General features: G+C 39.0%; 1 protein-coding gene and 2 long non-coding RNA genes across 6 annotated transcripts in view; 2 read left to right on the top strand and 1 right to left on the bottom strand.

Annotated features, from left to right (window-relative positions):
• Positions 1-236: 236 nt before the first annotated feature.
• Positions 237-22,668, bottom strand: part of LOC122981774 — a 299,214-nt gene continuing 276,782 nt past the window's right edge. Inside the window, exons 5-6 of the mRNA XM_044350533.1 lie at positions 1,312-1,475; positions 237-1,101 (exon numbers count right to left, since the gene is read on the bottom strand). Coding sequence (XP_044206468.1) covers positions 841-1,101; positions 1,312-1,475 — 425 coding nt within the window. The 3' untranslated portion in view covers positions 237-840. The remainder of the gene's footprint in view (positions 1,102-1,311; positions 1,476-22,668) is intronic.
• On the top strand, positions 9,386-11,284 carry LOC122981851. The gene is made up of 3 exons (XR_006403347.1): positions 9,386-10,064; positions 10,751-10,834; positions 11,244-11,284. It is a non-coding gene; the product is annotated as an uncharacterized LOC122981851 (long non-coding RNA).
• LOC122981830 lies at positions 11,697-20,609 on the top strand. 4 transcript variants are annotated; one of them, XR_006403325.1, is made up of 6 exons: positions 11,697-11,730; positions 12,259-12,618; positions 12,988-13,059; positions 15,871-15,950; positions 19,619-19,651; positions 20,084-20,609. It is a non-coding gene; the product is annotated as an uncharacterized LOC122981830 (long non-coding RNA). The 4 variants fall into 4 exon arrangements; XR_006403322.1 differs by having other exon boundaries at positions 12,979-13,059; XR_006403324.1 differs by lacking the exon at positions 11,697-11,730 and adding an exon at positions 11,898-11,987 and having other exon boundaries at positions 12,979-13,059.

Below are 22,668 nucleotides of genomic sequence, written 5' to 3'. Positions count from 1 at the left end.
AAAAACAAAAAAAAAAAACAACCCACTATTTGTGTTTTGCCAAATAATGTATTTGTACTCGGGCAAATGGGCAAACCCCCAATAAGTATGTTTTAATAAGTGTATAATCAATTGTCACTGTGTTTTTGTTAGCTTAGAACAAGCCCTTTACATCTACAGAGGGAGCCATGTTGCACCGCCATGTTTCTACAGTAGCCCAGAATGGACAAACCAAACACTCATTCGCATTTTTCGTGAGTTACACAGCCACTTTAGGTTCTCCTACATGCATGAAGAGGAGGGGTTAGGGCAAGCAGCATTCACAACCACAAACACTTTCATACTGCTGCAGTTTCTACCAGCTGATATATTACGGCAACATCAGATATTTTGGTGGAAAAAAAGAACCAGGTATGTTGTCTCTTAACATTTCATTCATATATTAAGTATAACATTTTTGCAACTTAAATACAGCATTTTCTCATCATCTTGAGAAAAAATGTGATTCAGCAGCGTTACGTTTCTAACAAAACATGCTGTTGCAATTTAGTCGCATATAAACGTAACTTTTAGGAGACAGAGTTGGCTCAAAGTGTAGAAGAACAATATCAAACATCATCTACATTTTTGAGACAGAATGAACATTTCAGAATAAGCAAGAAAGAAGTTGAACATTCTTAGAAACATGATCAGTTGTGTATCATCAGCATAGAGGTGAAAAATAGCATATTTAGTTGATAGCATGTTTATAGTTAATATCTGCTGATTAAACAAAAAAAAGGAAGAAAGTGGAACAAACTTGAACTTTGCAGCACATGTTAACCTGCACAGTACAGAATCCAGATCCAAATCCAAACATCATCATGTGTTTGCTGTGATTGTAGAGTAGGTTTCAGCTGGATCCAGGCTCTGGTAGATGTCTTCATACGTGGAGACTGGAGGACAGTTCTCATAGATGACAGGAGGACGGTTCTCCTTGATGACAGAACGGTTCTCAATGATGACAGAACGGTTCTCATTGCTGACAGGAGGACAGTTCTCCTTGATGACAGGAGGACTGTTCTCCTTGATGACAGAACGGTTCTCAATGATGACAGGACAGTTCTCATTGCTGACAGATAACTGAAAATAAAACAGGAATGACATCACACCTAATATAGCAGTAACCACGGTAACAGCCCAGATATTGTGTTCTTCAACTGTTTGCTAATATTTAGTGATAAAAACTCGGCAGGCCAGAGGTCTATTAACAGTAACTGTGATTTTATTTATAGTTTTGATGTTGCCAACAGTAAGAGTTAACATGAGACATACAGAGTTAAAGGAATTCACCTCCATGTTTCTGCTGCCTGAGGTTCCTCTGGTGTTCAAACCAGAGTTCCTCCTCTTCTTCAGTTTGTAGAGGAGCAGCAGAACAACAGCCAACAGCACAACAATCACAGGCACACATGCAACCAGAGGCCAGAAGTAACCTGGGCGAGAGACCTCAGAGACAGCTGGGAAGGAAGAGAGAGAGAGAGACATGTAGTAGTTTAAAAGTCTGGGATCTTTTGTCTTGTATTAGAAGCTTAAAGGTTCCCTGTGGAGTTTTTGACCACAAGTAGCTTGTTTTTACATGTGGATCTACATCGTGCACACGTGGTTGACGTGATACACAATCCTGCCAGTGGTTTCACATCATCCCACTGATCTACAGGATGCAGGAACCTGCCCAGAAACACAGCAATGCACCAACAAAAGCAGGAGAGAAGAAGACTGCAAGCAATGCAAGATTTAAAATACTTTATATAATCAGCTTTACAAATATTTATGATTGAGGAAACATATTCAACACTTATGTTGGACCTAAAGGATACACTCAGCATGTTTTGGTGAGTAACCCTTGTGAGGACCCCTCTGCTCCACTAGGTGCTCCCGCGTTCCGCTTGCTGGTTTCTTTTTTGTCTTGCAGGATCCGGGGCAGGGCGGAGGATCGTAATTGCCATCATGAGCCACACCTGGGCCCGGTGTGGTCATGACTATAAAGCTTGGCTGCCTACAGAGCTTCCCTCTCCTCCTTCATCACACCTGGTCCACTTCGATAGCGGCGCAGCACAGCTGTTTTGTTTTTTTTGGTTACCGACATGCACACATCCACACATGCCTACATTACTGCTTACTGACTTTCACGTTTGTTCCGTTATCATTTTGTAAATACACACGTATCCTCAGCTACAAGACACGTCTGGTCTCCCATATTTTGTCGCAGCCTGTGAGCCGGGCTGTGACACCCTGAATATAAATATAACCTTGTTTACAAGAAAACTACACAGGGAACCTTTATCATAAATGAGATCTTCCTGTTGAAAAAACATCTCAGTCTTTGGTCTGAATGTTTCTTGACTTGTCATGTGCTGACATCACATGTTAATAATTATCTTACATCATTAGAAACGTAGGATGTGTTTAAACATTAGACATGAAGATAACAAGGAAATTTATTGTAAAATTGAATGTGAAATGTTTTCTTCTAGGTGCTGAACTGTCTTATGTGCTGAAACACATGTTGGACCATCTTGTTATTCTTATTAGACAACGTTGTTATGCTGAATTTGACTGTTTTAAGAGGATGTTTTGTTGCAGAGAGACAGTGATGGACAGATGGACAGACATGAACTGTCCTGTACCTGTAAACTGCTCTGTGGTTTCAGGGAAAGATGATGAAGGTGTGAAGCTTCCTGAACTGGAGATTAAACTCTGTGTTGTTGTTGGTGTGGAGGCTGATGGGACTGATGTTGGAAAAGGTTGGAGAGTCCAGTTTGGTTTTGAAGTGGTTGGAGCCGTGAACAATGAAAACACATTGAAACAATCAGATACTGAATCAATAATGCAGAGAAATGAGATGCTGCTCTAGACAGAAAGATCATATTGACAGCATCCATCACATACACAAGAAATACGCAGCATTAAATACGTTAATGAAGTAAATGATTAAGATATGTTCCATTAATCACTAAAAAGTATTGTTATTTGGACAACTAGTATGACTCCGCCAACCTCAGCACTCCTCTTGTTGTCACAAATCAACTTCTGGCTGTAACCCGAAAAAACAGATATTTGTTTCTGTCATGTCATTTCCATCCAGTCTTTAAATTTTGTATCCAATATTCCTTTTTTTTAACATGTGTTTTGGACATTTTATGGCTCTATTTGATAGTGATAGTGGACAGAGACAGGACATGTGGGAAAAGAGAGTAGGGGGATGTGTTTTTGATCACAAGTAGCTTGTTTTTACATGCAGGTCTACATTGTGCACACGTGGTTGACGTGATACACAATCCTGCCAGTGGTTTCACATCATCCCACTGATCTACAGGATGCAGGAACCTGCCCAGAAACACAGCAATGCACCAACAAAAGCAGGAGAGAAGAAGACTGCAAGCAATGCAAGATTTAAAATACTTTATATAATCAGCTTTACAAATATTTATGATTGAGGAAACATGTTCAACACTTATGTTGGACCTAAAGGATACACTCAGCATGTTTTGGTGAGTAACCCTGAATATAAATATAACCTTGTTTACAAGAAAACTACACAGGAAACCTTTATCAAAAATGAGATCTTCCTGTTGAAAAAAAATCCCAAAGTCTTTGGTCTGAATGTTTCTTGACTTGTCATGTGCTGACATCACATGTTAATAATTATCTTACATCATTAGAAATGTAGGATGTGTTTAAACATTAGACGTGAAGATAACAAGGAAATTTATTGTAAAATTGAATGTGAAATGTTTTCTTCTAGGTGCTGAACTGTCTTATGTGCTGAAACACATGTTGGACCATCTTGTTATTCTTATTAGACAACGTTGTTATGCTGAATTTGACTGTTTTAAGAGGACGTTTTGTTGCAGAGAGACAGTGATGGACAGATGGACAGACATGAACTGTCCTGTACCTGTAAACTGCTCTGTGGTTTCAGAGAAAGATGATGAAGGTGTGAAGCTTCCTGAACTGGAGATTAAACTCTGTGTTGTTGTTGGTGTGGAGGCTGATGGGACTGATGTTGGAAAAGGTCGGAGAGTCCAGTTTGGTTCTGAAGTGGTTGGAGCTGTGAACAATGAAAAGACATTGAAACAATCAGATACTGAATCAATAATGCAGAGAAATGAGATGCTGCTCTAGACAGAAAGATCATTTTGACAGCATCCATCATATACACAAGAAAAATGCAGCATTAAATATGTTAATGAAGTAAATGATTAAGAATATTTTATGTGAGTTTGTTCTATTATTATTAAGTCTTGTTATTTGATTTTTGATAACAGAAGAGTAAGAAAATAACATCCACAGGTTGGTTTTCTGACATTAAACATAAAAGCACAAATGTCTGAAAAGGTTTTTAAAAATCGTACAAACTGATTGTTGTAAATTTAAAAACTAACATTATAAAGGCAACACATTTTACATCAGATTACTTTGTGACTCTACAAATGAGTTTCATCTTTAGAAACATTTTAGAGTCTGATGTCTTGAACATTAAGGAACCGTTCTTCTCTATGTTACCTAATGTTAATAGAAATATAGAAAAGGTCCCAGGTTGGACAACTAGTATGACTCTGCCAACCTCAGCACTCCTCTTGTTGTCACAAATCAACTTCTGACTGTAACCCGAAAAAGAGATATTTGTTTCTGTCATGTCATTTCCATCCACTCTTTAAATTTTGTATTCAAAGTTTATTTTTTTCAGATATTTTTGGGGGGCATTTCATGCCTTTATTTGATAGTGATAGTGGAGAGAGACAGGACATGTGGGGAAAGAAGGCAGAGGGATGAAACTGGGGTCTCGCTGCTCAGGGTATTAGTGCCCATGTGGTAACCACTCAGCAATCAGGTCACCCCCAAAATTCATTCTTTTTTTATTTTAACCCTTTCATGCATAGTGGTCACTACAGTTTGTAGGTATTCAAAAGCCATTTTCTTATATATGCATGGATTTTGATGGTATAGTTGAACATCAGCCACCACAGTAGACTCTAGTGTGTCATTCCATACGCTGCCATCCATTGGCCGGCCTTTGTTACTAATTACTCAAAACCAAGATGGCTGCTGGCTGGCCAGAAACGATCAGCAGCTCAGGAATATCTTGGCAATCCTTCTATGGTAGTGGACCCTTGCAGGTTAATAAAATTTTGTAACATCAAGTAACAACTAAGGAGTAATACAATTGTTAAAATTTCCAAGTATTGATTTTATGTTTGGAGAAAATGACAATTAATCATCTGTCCACTAAGTTGGACATCATGCATCGCTGACTATGTTCCAACTACAATTATACTATTACTGCAACTTTGTTGTTCTTGAAAATACTTCATCTGGAGTAACTGTTTTGGCTCTAAATCAATTGATTTATGTTATTGGAATGTAACTTGCAGTTTTGAGGGGGCTAGGGATACTGAGGTTGCTGGGGGTTGCTGAGGATGTTGAGGATGCTGAGGGAATGCCTGGCACCTCAAAAGAATGTCTGGATTAGAAAAGAAGGATCTTCTGCATTTCAAGTCATCTGTAGCTCATGTGCTAATAAATGCATTAAGACAGAGGGGAGAGGCTGAAGAGTCAGGAACAAAGTTCAGTGTTTTTGCATTGCACTGAACAGTATTAGAATATGTTAAAATGTGTTAAAACATTAGTTTAACAGCTTTGATAATGTATATTATTTTATAGTTTTCAAATAATATATCATTTTATTAATGGGTTTGTTAAATACATATTCCTTCAGTTGAAAACTCAATGCATGTTGTCCACCTGAGTGGACATGTAAAAACTCCTTGAAAAGTGCATGTTTAAAAAAAATGAAGTTCAAATATTTATTTTCATGCCTAAAGGAGAATAAAAACAAAAAAACTCCTGACTGAGGTTATCATAACTCATGCATGAAAAGGTTAAATGAAAACAAGACAACTTTTCATAATATTAACCATTTAAAAATTGACATTCATTGAACAGAATGTGAACAGAAAATAAAATATAAAACTCACCATCGACAACAAAGATCGAGAACATGTAGGATGAATCTGGAGACGAAGCTCTGCCGTAACCACACCTGTACCGTCCTGTGTCTGACTTCTTCAGCTGTGTGATGGTCACATACAGTCCATGTACAGATCCTTCTCTATATTCAATGCTGAATCTGCCATTCTGAGCTCTGTTCTCTTCTGTTTCAACCAGGATGTCTTCTTCTTTTTTACATTCATTCTTACAGAAGAACTTCCTGCTTCCATAGACACTATTGAGGCATTCTTGTGTGACACTTCCTCCCTCAGTTTCTGCACGGGAGAAACGAGTGTTGTCACCCAACGTTGCTGCTGAAAAGATGAACAATCAACAGTTACTGTCTGTACTTCCTGTAAGATGCTGCAGTCTGATCACAATATTTCCTGCTTCACATTTACACAGATCCACAGAGTCACACTGGGAGCTGCCCAGTTCAACCACAGTCTGACTGCTGGAGTAATGATTTCATCCAACATTGATACACTGGGTCAATATATCATAAACGTCTCACATTCTTCAACAATTTAATTAAATTCTATCTGACTTCATTTATTCTTATGCTTCAGAATCATTAAATGGGATGAACATAGTAAATATATCAGGTTTTATGACTTTCAGTAGAAACTCACCATCTGTAACTATGAGGTCAAAGTCACAGTAAGAATCTGGGACCGAAGATCCACCCAAACCAAATCTGTACCGTCCTGAGTCTGACTCGGTCAGCTGTGTGATGGTCACAGTCACAGTTCTTCTTCCAGAAGATCCGTCTTTATATCTGATGCTGTATCTGTCACTCTGAGCTGTGACATCATCTGTTTTAATGAGAATGTCTTCTTCTTTACATTTTCCTTTACAGAAGAACTTGGTGCTTCCAGATGAAGTCAAGTGGCAAATAAGTGAACCATTTCCTCCTTCAGCTCCAGCAAAAACTCTTATTGCATTGACGAGTCCAGTGTTTCCATCCTGCAGTGCTGTTGGAAAGATGAACAGTGAATACTGATGATCAATACTTTGTGTATTGTAGACTTACTGTAAACAGACTGCAGATTAATGAGGGCTAATCCATCAGTTCACAGAGAAGCAGAGATGATACAGAGGCAGCCATTAGCAAAGTTTTCACTGACTGTACAGCAGTTGCTGTTGTTCTACTTGTAGCTGCAGTTGTAGTCACAGTGTCTCTGTGTAACGTCTGTTTTTCAATGTTTTTCTTTCATACTTTCTAATATCAAACACATTAATGAGCAACAAATATTCATGATGGATGGTTCATATGTTTTGTTAAATTAGATTATGTTTAATTTAGTTAAATTACAAGATTAGATTATAGAGATGTTGTTATTAGTAACAGAATAATTTAGAGAACGATAGGAAAACTAATTAACATGACAGCAAGATGAAAACTTGTGTGATACAAATCTGACATTTGTTAAAATGAACACAATGAATGTCCAGAAGCAGTTTGTGCTGCAGCTTTAAAGACACAGTCAGGTAATCAGTCCTCACCTGATAAGAAGCAGAAGAACAGAACATGGTGGATATTCATTCTGAGTTTGATCCTGATGCAGAAAATCATCAAACTGTGAGAGAACTGCCTCTATATGTCTGTCTGATCAATCAGGAAGCTGACGATGCTTTAAGTTAACATTCCTTCCCCTTCCTCTTTCTATCTCTCTCTCTGTCTGCGACATGACGATGATGATGGTGGTTGAGGGTACATTAATGAATGAATAATTCTATTTTTGACCCTATTATATGACCCACATGACCTCTGAAAATGGGGATGTGAAACCTCATATTAACTGTATGATTTAAGAGTATCAGAGGAAGTTTTCTGATACTCTGTTTTTAACAGCCAAAGCATGGGAATGTCATGCCCAACATGAGATTTAAAAATACTGTGAAATAGTAAACTGCTCTGTGGTTTCAGGGAAAGATGATGAAGGTGTGAAGCTTCCTGAACTGGAGATTAAACTCTGTGTTGTTGTTGGTGTGGAGGCTGATGGGACTGATGTTGGAAAAGGTCGGAGAGTCCGGTTGGGTTTTGAAGTGGTTGGAGCTGTGAACAATGAAAACACATTGAAACAATCAGATACTGAATCAATAATGCAGAGAAATGAGATGCTGCTCTAGACAGAAAGATCATATTGACAGCATCCATCACATACACAAGAAATACGCAGCATGAAATATGTTAATGAAGTAAATGATTAAGATTATTTGAAGTGGGTTTGTTCTATTAATCACAAGAAATTATTCTTATTTGATTTTTGATTACAGAAGAGTAAGAAAATAACATCCACAGGTTGGTTTTCTGACATTAAACATAAAAGCACAAATGTCTGAAAAGGTTTTTAAAAATCGTACAAACTGATTGTTGTAAATTTAAAAACTAACATTATAAAGGCAACACATTTTACATCCGATTACTTTGTGACTCTACAAATGAGTTTCATCTTTAGAAACATTTTAGAGTATGATGTCTCGAACATTAAGGAACCTGAGGAACCGTTCTTCTCTATGTTACCTAATGTTAATAGAAATATAGAAAAGGTCCCAGGTTGGACAACTAGTATGACTCTGCCAACCTCAGCACTCCTCTTGTTGTCACAAATCAACTTCTGACTGTAACCCGAAAAAGAGATATTTGTTTCTGTCATGTCATTTCCATCCACTCTTTAAATTTTGTATACAAAGTTGATGTCTTGAACATTAAGGAACCTGAGGAACTGTTCTTCTCTCTTTAATGATTTGAATGAGCAGATCGACAATCTGTGCGTAAATGTAAATATGAGCACCTTCCACAAATACAAAAAACAGATTTGTAAACTCACAAAAATATTTTGCAAATATAAAACGGAGCTGAAAAATTAAAAAATATATCTGTGAATACATTAAATTAATTTAGAAATAAATAAAAAGCATTTGTGAACATCTTCTTAACATTTACAACTTTCCAACAGAAATTTGTGAACTCAGTTTTTATTTGTGAATCGAAAAAACATTTGTGAATATCAGTTCCACGTGTGTGGATTTGCTTTTTACACACACAGAGTTTTGAAACAAACTGCTGACGACGTCATTTTTACGCAGTCTATCTACGAGCTGTTTCTTGTTTGTTTTTTTAAATAATCAATCAGCGATAAGTAGCGTGCATTCATTGCTTTATGTTTACGTCATAAAATGAGTGTTAGTGTGTGTTTATTTGTTCTATGTATATTATGTGTCACACACTTTCATATAGCTACATTTCTGTTTGAGTATGAAAATCATGAGGATGCTTGTGGGCAACGTTCAGCTCCCTAAAGCGATGATTTGGCTGCTTCTTCAGTTAGCAGTTATCAGCAGGCCAACACAGAATCTGCAGATTTTTTTTTACAGTTTTCAGCGGTGATCCAGAGTGAAAATCTGCGGAATTCAGCGGAATGTTTTTTTGCTTGTAATGTGATAGACGATATTCATTTAAGATAACAAAGATTGTTTTTGAGCAAAATAAGCACACAATACATTAAAACAACCTAAGATTACCTCAAGCAGGCTGAGAGAAATATGTCGTAGATTTTAGTAGAACCATTGAATTTGAGATTTTATTTAATCACAAACAGTTCAAAACAAAGTGTGAACGTTTGTTGGAAAACTCGACCAGCATAAAATGCAGGACACATGGCCACTAAAATGCGAGGTTCAATGTGGAGCAGAGGGAGCAAAAATTAATTTGCAAAAACATTAACCATCAATCATCTCCCAACAATTAACAATACAACACATAAACAAACAAATACATAAATAAATACCTGGTAAGGCTCTTGAAATATCTATCTGAAATATCCCACCAAATATCTTTTGAGAACGTCTAAAAATGGCAAAGGCAAAAAACATGACACTCAAACATAAAACTTACAAGCAGCATCTCTATTGGTTTAAAATCTGCGGAAAATCTGTGGAGGTGTCATTGGAATTCTGCGGGTGCAGATTCCGTGTGGGCCTGTTTTCAGGCTCCCTCCTAAATGTGCAGTGGTAGTTTATTCCGAAGAAGAGGAGCTCAGTGGGCAAAGGTTCTACCACCAAAAGATTTATTAAATTGAGGACCAGTGAAGTAACTGGTGCCAAGAGAACATAAAGGATGTGACGGAGTAATAAGGCTGGAAATAAACAAAAGACCAAGGAGCTAGGCCTTTGTCTTTATTGAAAAAGATATCAAAAGAGCCGGGCTGCATAAAAGATGATATAAACTGGGGGTTCCCAGACCCCGGTCCGCAGACCAGAACATTTATTTGGAAAAAAGCTGAATAATGATTATATAACTTTGTAGTTATATTATGGCTTTGTTGGCTCCCCAGTTCTGCACCAGCGCCTCATGAAAGCAAAGCACTATTACTACTACTACTACTACTAATACTACTACTACAGCTAGTACTATTACTACTACTGTTACATTTTAACTACTACTGTATTTTAAAGCAACTGACATTTTAATCTTATTTTCTACCAGACTTTCCTCCAGGACTAATATTTTACATCCACGGATGTATGTAATATTTTATGGCGTGGAGGTTACGTTTTTTTTTTTAATTATTATTATTATGTGTCTCGACTGTTATGCTGTGATTGTTTGTTGTTCTGTTATGAGCATACGGAGGTAAATTCCTAACAACTAAGTTGTATGGCAATAAAGTATTGAATCTAGGGCTGCTCTCTCTCAACTAGAATCTCTCTCTCTGGTTTGCTCTTTCTCCATAAGGAATCACAGAGCTCAGCACAGCAGGGAGAAGGGAGCGACCACCCTACACCCATCCAACCACTTCAAGGAATGTCAAGCCAGCAGGTGGGTGCTTTATATTTGCTATTTATTTATAGCTATGGATTAATTATGATGTCAGTAACATAATTTTGTAAAACATGTTTGGTGAAAAAACTCTGGTCTTGTCCCTCCCCATAAGGCGTAGCTGTATTATTAATGTAATTCAGCCAACTGTGGGCGCCATGACGTGCAAAACACATTTCATGAAACACAAAATGTAGGAAGAACAACTGTGATTGGACAGAACCGAAGCCACAACACAATGATTGTTCTAGATAAGCATCAACTGTTGTGTCTACTTGTTCCTTTTTGTTGTTGTGTTTTGCCACTGTAGCCAGGTCACATGGAATAGATTATGAAGTGAATGTAAAATTTGTACAGCAATGTTTCATGAATATACTCTGATATTGTCACTCCTCATTGGGAACCACAGAGCTCAGCACAGCAGGGAGAGGGGAGCGACCCCACTGACCCACTGGTGCTTTTGTTCTGTGGCCAATTCAATTGAGAAAATAAATACTTTGTTGACAATAAATAGTAGGACTATTAAAGAGGTAAAGTTGAAAAATGCTGACAAGCCACCTAGGGTTTATCCCTGGGATATGGGGGCTGCATTGCCTGTGGGTCATCCTGTGGGTCTTAGGGATGAGCAGAGAGCCCAGTATTTGCATTTGTATCTGTGTTTGTTTAGGCAGCAAAATTATTTGCATTTGTATTTGAATAAAAGTGGAAAGAGGCTTAAAAATCCAGTTTTTGTTTTTATTATGTTTTTGATTTTAGAAAATTAAAGTGTCAGTACGTCCAGGAGAGATGTGCTTCCTGCAGGTGGATGTGACTCCCCTCGTTGAGACCTGCTGATAGACGTAACAGTGGAGCAGAGGAGAGAGACTGAGATAGAGATGTGATTGACCTGCATGCTGGTATTTGACTTTTTTTTTTCTTTTCTTCCCGAAAACAAATAATTTTTAAAATATTTGTATGAAACAAGTATTCGTAAGAAACCCACTATTTGTGCTTTGCCAAATGATGTATTTGTATTTGGGCACACCCCTGGTGGGTTTGTAATGTTTCACCACATCAGTCATCCTGAAGTCTTCCTCATGGGCAAAGAAAACCTTCTCCCACCAGCAGAGCTGCTAAATGGCTCTGCTCATCCTGGGCCAGGTCCTGTTGATCAGTGAGCTACAACACGTCAAACACTTGGTCTTCTTCTATCCCATCACTAGAATCTATCAACCCCACTTCCACCACACCATCAGCACCAGGCTTCAGGCTGATGTCACCTGCTTCATCAATGTCGATTTCATCCATCCAGCTTCTGATTGTGTCCTATGATGTCCTCCTCCCACATTCTCTTTAAGTTGCAAATGACTGTATCCTCTCAAATGCCCCTATATTGCAACACCTATGGTAAAAAGTGCGCATCTCCTTTGTGTTCATGTCAACAGCAACAGTGAACACAACAGCTGTGAGGGCAATGCCAGAGCTTCGGATCCTGGGCTGCCTCTGCTTCAGCCCTGAGGAACAACTGTGATTGGACAGAACCGAGGCCACAACACAATGATTGTTCTAGATAAGCATCAACTGTTGTCCCTACCTGTTCCTTTTTGTTGTTGTGTTTTGCACCTCAGAGCCACCGTAGCCAGCTCACATGGAATAGATCATGAAGTGAATGTAAAATATGTACAGCATTAATGAATATACTCTGATATTGTCACTCCTCATAAGGAAACACGGAGCTCAGCACAGCAGGGAGAGGGGAGCGACACCACTGAACTCCGACCCCTCAAAGAATACCAAGCCATCAGGTGGGTGCTTTATATTTGTTATTTATTTACAGCTATGGATTAATTATGATATCATTGACATAATTTTGTAAAACACATACAATTCTACTATTGATATTCTATTCTAACTCTTAGATACTCACATAATAACCATGTGGTTAAATTAGGGGATGGTTATGGTCATGGTTTTGAAAAATTAACTTGGCTTTTGTCCAATCATAAACAAGAATTGTTGTCCCTACCTTTTCCTTTTTGTTGTTGTGTTTTGCACCGTAACCAGCTCATGTGGAATAGATTATAATATAGATTATAATGTGAATGTAAAATAGGTACAGCATTAATGTTTCGTGAATATATTCCGATCTTGTCCCTCCCCATAAGGAACCACAGAGCTCAGCACAGCAGGGAGAGGGGAGCGACGCCACTGACCCCCCCACCCCTCAGGGAACACCAAGCTATCAGGTGGGTGCTTTTGTTCTGTGGCCAATTCAATTAGGGAAATAAATAGCTTGTTGAAAATAAATAGGAGGACTATTAAAGAGGTAAAAATGTAAAATGCTGACAAGCCACCTAGGGTTTATCCCTGGGATATGGCAGCCGCATTGCCTGTGGGTATGCAATGTTTCACCACATCAGTCATCCTGAAGTCTTCCTCATGGGCAAAGAAAACCTTCTCCCACCAGCAGAGCTGCTAAATGGCTCTGCTCATCCTGGGCCAGGTCCTGTTGATCAGTGAGCTACAACACGTCAAACACTTGGTCTTCTTCTATCCCATCACTGGAATCTATCAACCCCACTTGCACCACACCATCAGCACCAGGTTTCAGGCTGATGTCGCCTGCTTCATGGATGTTCATTTCATCCACCTGAAATAGTCTGCCCAGCTTCTGGTTGTGTCCTATGGAGACAGGGAAATCATGTAGGTTACGAATGTGAATGGGAACTCGACCTCATCTCACCACTGATATTGTTTGATCTGCTGAAACAGAACTGGGCTCCTGGAGTGCCTCAAACAGGCCGTAGTAGTCAAGTCCTCTCATTCTGGCTTTGGCACGTTCCCAGACTACCACTTCACTCCAGGCTGGTACACTAACTCAGTGGCGGTGGTCTGGACAGATGTAACCTAGAAAAACACACTGAAACTTAGGATTCAGGCAAGAGAAAGACACTGGCCCATCGGGGTTCACAACACAGCATCTCAGCAAGCTTATACCACATCCGTGCCTATGATGAGGGGGTTAGACAAAAACTCATCCTCCACAATAAAAGCTCTTCGCTGGCTAATTTTGTGGCCCTCAATTTCAAAATCCATAGTGACATAGTCCAGACAGGGGACATGGGGGCCATTGGCAGCTTTAACCTTAATTATTGAGGGAGTTCTTTCACAGCATACTCAGGGACACTGCCGCTGAAAGTAGGGGGCCAAGGAGCCGTTGACCCCCTCACTTTACCCTCCTCCCACATTCTTTTTGAGTCGCAAATCACTGTATCCCCTCAAATGCTCCTATATTGCAACACTTATGGTAAAAAGTGTGGATCTCCTTTGTATTCATATCAACAGTAGCTGTGAACACAAAGGCTGTGAGGGCAGTGCCAAAGCTTTGGGTCCTGGGCTGCCACTGCTTCACTCCCGAACGGTTTGAGCATAGCTCTGCATATTCAGCCCGGTCGCCAGAATAAAATGTTGGCATTGTATGTTTCTGCAAACCACAGAAACTTTGAATATCTATGTTTCAACACGTGTAATACGTAGCATATTAACATTTCAACAATACGTATCATATCAACTTTCAACAAAATATATCATATCAATATTTCTAAAGTGAAGTAGTTCACATGCGATCTATATGAGCTGACTTTCCTATAGGGAGGAGGAGGGGTCGATGGATGATTCGAAGGCAGAAAGTTGGAAATCAGCAGAGAGCATGGTTCAAGGCTACCTCGTAACCACTGCCCGCTTCCTGTTTCAACCGACAAAAGCGGGTGTTTTTAGTGTGACATCAGGACATTGATTTTATTTTTTATTTTATCTTAACCCAAACCATGATCTATACCTAACCAAGTGGTCTTGGTGCCTAAACCTAACCAGACCTTAACCACAGCGTTGTCACACCATAAAACATCATTATTCAACAGGTAGAAATGTTAATGTGCTATGTATTGTAGAAATGTTGATATGATAAGTATTGTTGAAATGTTAATGTGCTATGTATTACACGTGTTGAAACGTAGATATTCAACTTTTCTGTGGTTTGCAGAAATGTTCAATGGCAACGTTTTGTTCTGGCGATTGGGTTGGCAAATTTCTGCTCCTCAAACTGGTATTTTAATGTAACAGAGTGGAACTTAACGTGGAGTGACAGGAGGAGCGGGAGAAATATGGTGCTGCACATAACAAGATGAAGACGGGGAGTGGATGTATTACAGACAGTAAAAATATTTTTTACAGTGTTTCAAGCTTTCCTCCACATTTCAGCCAACAGATTGGTCCATAATGATAACTGCAGAGAGCACAAAAGCCTCAAGTTGCATGTCTTTAATTAGCAGAGATGTGCACACAGAGTCACAAACCAACTTCCATGTATTTTGCTTCTTTCACTTCTCTAGTATTTGGCATCTATTATATAATCTACTGAAATGTCCATCAGAATAGGCTGCAGCTATTAATGTGACTCAGGCAGGTCTGTGACGTGTTAGATTAATGTCTGAATCTTATATTAATGTCGTTCAGGTGTCACTGAATGTAATCCAGGATCTTGAAGAACACAGCTGCTGTGCATCAGATTGTTTCCTTTGACTTTCTTTTGCATGTTCTTCCTGTCTTTGCATTTTTTTTTACTGTTATCTCTTTCTTCCCCTTTTCATTCTTCTCTGTCACTCACCCACATGTGTGCTTTGTTTACTCTGTCTGTCTCTTCCCTCTTGCTGCTGTTACAGTATAATATTCTATAGAGTTTTCTTCCACAACAACCTGATCACTTCCTGTATTATTAATGTAATTCAGCCAACTGTGGGCACCATGACGTGCAAAACACATTTCAGGAACACAAAATGTAGGAAGAACAACTGTGATTGGACAAAACCGAAGCCACAACACAATGATTGTTCTAGATAAGCATCAACTGTTGTGGCTACCTGTTCCTTTTTGTTGTTGTGTTTTGCACCTCAAGGCCACCGTAGCCAGCTCACATGGAATAGATTATGAAGTGAATGTTAAATATGTACAGCATTAATGTTTCATGAATATACTCTGATATTGTCACTCCTCATAAGGAAACACAGAGCTCAGCACAGTAGGGAGAGGGGAGCGATATCACTGACCCTCCACCCCTCAAAGAACACCAAGCCATGAGGTGGGTGCTTTGTTTGAGGTGGGGTTTTATATTTGTTATTTATTTACAGCTATGGCTTAATTATGATGTCAGTGACATAGTTTTGTAAAACAAATACAATTCTACTATTAATATTCTATTCTAACTCATAGATACTCACATAATAACCGTGTGGTTAAATTAGGGGGCGATCATGGTCATGGTTTTTGAAAATTAACTTGGGTTTTGTCCAATCACAAACAAGAGTGGTTGTGTTGTTGTCCTCATTTGTTTATGTGTTTTTGGTTTTGTTGTTGTGTTTAGCACCTCAGGGCCACCATAACCAGCTCATGTAGGTTACGAATGTGAATGGGAACTTAACCTCGTCTTACTACTGTCATTGTTCAATCTGCTGAAACAGAACTGGGCTCCTGGAGTGCCTCAAACAGGCCGTAGTAGTCAAGTCCTCTCATTCTGGCTTTGGCACGTTCCCAGACTACCACTTCACTCCAGGCTGGTACACTAACTCAGTGGCGGTGGTCTGGACAGATGTAACCCAGTAAACCATCTTCTGAGGTCACCATAGACCTGTGGCACACTGAAACTTAGAGTTCTGGCAAGAGAGAGACACTGGCCCATCGGGGTTTCATAACAGCAAGCTGGATGAAAACCCATCCTCCACAATAAAATCTCCCCGCTAGTTAATTTTATGGCCCTCAATTTCAATATCCATAGTGACATCCAGACAGGGGACATGGGGACCACTGGCAGCTTTAAGCTTAATCATTGAGGAAATTTTTTAACAGCATACTCAGGGACACTGGCGCCAGAAGTGGGGGGGCCAAGGGGCCTTTGACACACACACATGAACACACACACACACACACACACACACACAGACTTTTTGGCCCCCACACTTCTGAAATGAATCCAGTGCCCCTGTTCAGGGAAGTGCTTAGAAAAATTGCCATTAAGGTGGTTTATGAGCCAGTGTCTAGTGTCAGTTTAACACCACCTATTACCACCTCAACATGTGGGCATTGTCCAATAAAAGCTTAATCAGGTCCTTGTGAGGTTCTTCTGGCCTAACCATATCACCTGGGCCTTAGCAACAGGGGAGACTAGTATAAAGGTGATGTAGGCTGACTACTCTACAGAATCTAGCAATGTGAGATGCTTGTCTTCAACGTCTTCAAATGGACTTACCATCCGCAGACCACATGTTGGAGGCTGCAGAAACTTCTCGTCTGTGGTCTGGCTCACACTGCAGAACATAGCCAGCTTGTTGAGACATGCTTCTTGGTTTTTAGCTCTTTAAGGAGTTCTTGCTTTCAGTCCTTTAGCTGGTCTATCAGTTCATCCTTCATTTCTAGTTTCAGCTCAGCCTTCCAGTCAGCTTTCTGTGGATGAGAGTGATAGTTGTTTGTCCCGCCCGCCACAGCCGTATATGTCAACTCCGACCACCGGTGTCCACATCTGTTCTCCTCTAAAATAAGAGCCACTTGTTGAAGGGCATCAAATGTTCAAAGTCCCCATATTTGAGTTCTGAATCAGGACCCCCAAACTTTGGCATCCATGGTGCACCAGGAGAAAACAGGCATTATCATGTTTATGCTTAAAAGAAACAAACCCTTGGTTAACTCTGCTCAGGCACCTCAATACTTTGTTGAAAATACTTTAAAAAGTAAATAGTAGTTGTAAAATGCAATCAGCACCACCTAGGGTTTAAAAATAGCCCTAGGACTCCACAACTTAAAATGTTTAAAAAGGTTTATCACCATAAAATAATAACCAGTAAAATGCAACTATAAAATGTCTAAAAGTCCTAAAATGTTCCTTAAGAGTAAAACATTAAAAAGTCCTCTGTTAAAAGTTTAATAATGTCAGTGTCTCTCAGTTTGTGGAACCAACAGTACAACAGGAACGCCAGCAGCTGGCGTCCTCGATGTGTGGTCCTTCCCCTTCCACATGGCTGCTCCTAGTTCCTCTCATCCTACCAGCCATGGCCCTCTCCCTTGCGCTCTGTCGTGCCTGAGGCTTTGCTAAGGGGAAACGTTCGGGCCTGAAAAATTAAGCCAATGTCAAAGTGCCAAAAACTACAGTTCCTAAAATGGCCACTTGAGGCTCCAAAAGCAAAGCAGAAATAAACGTGTTTACAGCCTGGTACAAAAAATTGTTTTGGTCTCTCTCTCTCTCTCTCTCTCTTTATATATATATATATATATATATATATATATATATATATATATATATATATATATTGGCACTTTGTCATAAGCTTGAGGGAGACTATGTCTTTCATTAAGAGAAAATGACTTTTTCTTTTTTAAGCTTGAGGGAGACTACGTCTTTCATTAAGAGAAAATGACTTTTTCTTTTTCTTTTTCCCATCATGACTTCAATTTGTACACAGCCTCCCAGCCTGAGGCAGACAGGTTGTGCGTTGTGAGTTTAGGCTGTGGGGGTGGGGGCTGCAGGGGCTCCGCAGTGAGAAAGTTGAACTAGAATCAACTTCTGGACGCTGTACAACTCTGCCATGAGGGAAGACAAAAACATTACTAGGAAGAGAGGAGGACATTGCTTTTTGTTTGATAACATTAAAAGTAAAGTTAGGCTTTGCTGACAGCTTCCCAACTCATTTTAAAAAAGATGACAGCGAGAGAGAGCGGCAGTGGTCGAGTGAGCTACAGAGCGGATGAGGAGAGTGAGCAGTGGCTGCAAGAAAGCCGGTGAATAAGAGGAAGAAAACATTATTTTCTGATTGTTTCACAGCGGATACATATAAACATACCCACACCCCACACCTCCACACTACCCTGCAGAGGTGCTGCAATGCTTGATAATGGTGCCGCAGTCGCTAAATACACATCATACATGTACTATGGGAGTAAGGTAAAAAGAAAATAGAATTACCGTAGTTTAAAATGTTTTTTTCCATATGTTTTCATGTATGAAAAGACCCAAAATGAATAAGTCGATTACTTGATTACTCTAAGCAAATTTTTTAAACAGCATTTGTGTGGAATGATTCTCAAGCTTTTTGATCCATATAAGCAGTATATCACTGTAACTTATTACTATAAGCGGTTTCCACTGCATTTATTTATTTATTTGTTATGGATTTACAGCTATGGATTTATTATAATGTCAGTAACACACAATGATACTATTAATATTATACTACTCTAATTCACAGATACTCACATAATAATACATAATAATACATAATAACCATGTGGTTAAGTTAGTGGATGATTGTGGTCATGTCTTGATATGATACTACAAATACAATGTATTATTATTATTATTATTGTTGTTTTTATTATGAGTTATTTTAATTGGCTATCTAACCTGCAAGTTGACCTCACCACTGCAGTTTTCACTGATGGACTTGGAGCTCATTTAATAAGCAAAGGAGCAACAACACAAATGTTTTTGTTGGTAAATAACAAGGAGACATTAGCAGGAAAGATAAAATATATTGTATTCTATATAGATCCTGCAGTTACACCAATAAAATTAACCTTTTTCTATATAGTATTTAAAACATATTAATTAAAGTTTTTCACAGAGCTGTAACAGAACACACATGATACAAATGACAGAGAGCAGAAAAATAAAAATCAGGGAAAGGATCATGTGACACTAATTTCATGTTTTCTCACTAAATGTGTTTTCTATCATCACTCACTGTGTTAAATGCTCTTCAGGAGCAAAGAAGGCGACAGCAACCACCACCAGAGGTAAATCTATCAATCTATCAACAATTCCAGTTTCAGACCAAAAATATTGATACAAATCTCTACATCACTTGTGAATCCCCCTCTTTTCACTACTGTGAGGCTGACTGACATGTGATCAGTACAGAGGTCACTAGAGGTCGCTGCTCTGTCACTTTTCACTCTGACATGCAAACAGTAGAGTTTAATCAGGAGGTTCTGACTTTGACTGTAGCTGCTCTATTAGCCCCGACTGAAAGTGAGGTTTACATACTAATCAAATGTTTGATCTTGCTCTTGATCAAGGTTAATCAATCTTGCTGTTACTGCTGTGATTCCATAGTTGATGTCAGTTTCACCAAATTAATTTCATATATATAAATACTGTTTACTCAGGACTTGTTCTATAATGTGTTCCATGTGAGATGACTGACTGAAGTTTTGTTTTTCTAACAGAATCAGCCCCTTATGCAGCAACAAGGGAGTCCATCAAGCAGACCGTAGAAATGGCTTCTTCATGAGTTTCTGGGAGAACTTCTTTCTGTCTGAGATTGTTTTTAACTTTCCTCTTGCTTGACTCACACTCTGTTATTTACTCACCTTTTGTGACATATAATTACTCTATAAGATAGATGCATATTGATAATTGTATTTTATTGACTGCTTTTCATTTGTTGCAATACTAAAGAATAATTTAGATTCAGATCGTTTTAACATGATACTATTTTGATTTTCATTTAAACATTAACTTTGATTGAATTTTATTTATTCAGTTTATATTTTCATGTTGCATGTTGACTGTTCATTTTGAGTTAATTTATGAATATATTTACATATTAATTTTAAACTTTTTGCATGTTTAATAATTGATTGATTCAACATGAGTCAAATTCTATAGATTTTTATGCCATTGATTAAGATCTGTGTTGTATCATGGATAATGGGACCAATATATGGTTTAAAAATAAAATGTGTTAATACTATTAAATCAGTGATATTTTAATTTCATCATAAAGCTTTCGGTGGTGATTACATTTCAGAGTTTTGATTCATGCATAGTTTGAGTTATACTGTGTCCACAGTGTTTTTTATTTACAGTCAGTCAAAACCAAATCAAGACAACTGATGAGCACAAAGAGCACTAACACATTAATATATAATTTGATTTTAAAAACATTAAAACAGTAATAATAATAATAATAATAATAACGGAGAAGAGGTGGGTGATTGTGAACTCATAAGGATGTTCATGATTAAAATTAATAATTTAATTTCTGAACAATATTTAACAAATATTCTTTTACATTTTTTAGAGTACAGTGATCAGGTTTCCATTCTTTCAGCAATTAAAATCCTGCTGATTTGACCTGTTACTCCATGACTGAACAAAACAATTTTAAAGAAACCAAAGCTGTAATTAAAAAAAACAAACAAAAATAAATTTGCAACAAATTAATGAACAGGATCTTAAACTGGTGGTCTGGGGCCACGGGAGGGTCCATGAGCAGCAGGGGCCAGTGTGCTCGTTATGGATCGTGCACTTTCACTTCATGCACGAGCTGATCCGTTTCCTCTGCAGAGGAGCATTTCTTCTTACTACTTGGCAAATGCGCCATTATAATAGTAATCCGCTAAGGTGCAAGCGCACCTGGCTTTTAAAAGGAATGGGAGATGACACCGATTGATGTGTCATCTCACCCATGATTAATGAGGAGACTATGGACAACCCCTTTTAATCATGCGTCTGGTGCTTCAACAGTTAAACAAGCAAAAGTGGATTTGGACACACCCTAAATGCACTTGCGCCATGCGCTTCAGACCATGTGCTTTAGATCATTATATAGGGCCCTGTGTGTCTCAAATTAACTCTTACTGTTTGCAGATGTTTTATTTTTCCAGTTCACAATCTCATGTCTGCAAGCACTTCACTAGTGTGCACAAAACTATAATTAAATAAAATTATAATTACTGTTACTAGACCTCTGGCCTGTCCAGTTGTTATCACTAAAATATCAGAATACAATTTACATTTACATTTTTCATTTAGCAGATGCTTTTATCCAAGCGACTTACATCTGAGACTGATACAACACCAGCAGGGATCTAGTCAGGAGAGAAGAACACGAATAAGTGCCATAAAGCTTAAGATTGAGTCCGATGAGGACCTAGATGCCAACAGGTAGTGCACCAAGGCAATGCATAGAGTGCATAAAAGCAGATTTTGTTTTTTTTGTTTTTTTTTGGTTATTTCTCTACCTCCAGTCCATCAAGTGCAGAGATGTTTGTGCAAAAGCTGGGTCTTTAGTCTTTTCTTAAAGATTGAGAGGGACTCTGCAGATCAAACAGAGTCAGGTAACTCGTTCCACCACCAGCGACCTACAGAAGAGAAGAGTATAGCTGTCAACTTAGGGCTCTGTTGTGGTGTCGGTACCAGGTACCTTTCATTGGCAGACATAGTGAGCAGGAGGGAGTGTAGACCTGAATGATGGAGTTCAGGTAGGAGCCGTTTTAGTTGTTGTTCTGTAAGCAAGTGTCAGGGTTTTGAATTTGATGCGAGCAGCAACTGGGAGCCAGTGGAGGGATATGAACAGTGGGGTGACGTGCTGTTTTGGGCTGATTGAGGACCAGACATGCCGCCGCGTTGTGGATCATCTGCAGTGGTTTGAATGTACATGCAGGGTAATGAGTGATATTACGAGAGCCTGTACCAGGAGTTGTGCTGCATGCTCAGACAGGTAGGGTCTGATCTTCCTGATGTTGTACAGGGCGAATCGACACGACCGAGCGACTGAGGCCACGTGAACCTTAAAGGTTAGCTGGTCATTGATCATGACACCCAAGTTCCGGGCAGACTTTGTGGGCATGAGTTGGGTTGATTCGAGCTGGATGCTGATGTTTTGTTGTATGGACGGACTGGCTGGGATGACAAGGAGCTCAGTCTTAGAGAGGTTAAGCTGAGGGTGGCGTTCTTTCATCCATACTGATTTAACGGCAAGACATGACGAGATCCAAGCCGAGACTGTGTGGTCTTCCAGCGGGAA

This window comes from Thunnus albacares, chromosome 5 (assembly GCF_914725855.1).
Source record: "Thunnus albacares chromosome 5, fThuAlb1.1, whole genome shotgun sequence".
NCBI lineage: Eukaryota > Metazoa > Chordata > Actinopteri > Scombriformes > Scombridae > Thunnus > Thunnus albacares.
The sequence above is the reverse complement of the archived record's forward strand: the minus strand, read 5'-3'. Positions and strand labels throughout refer to the sequence as shown.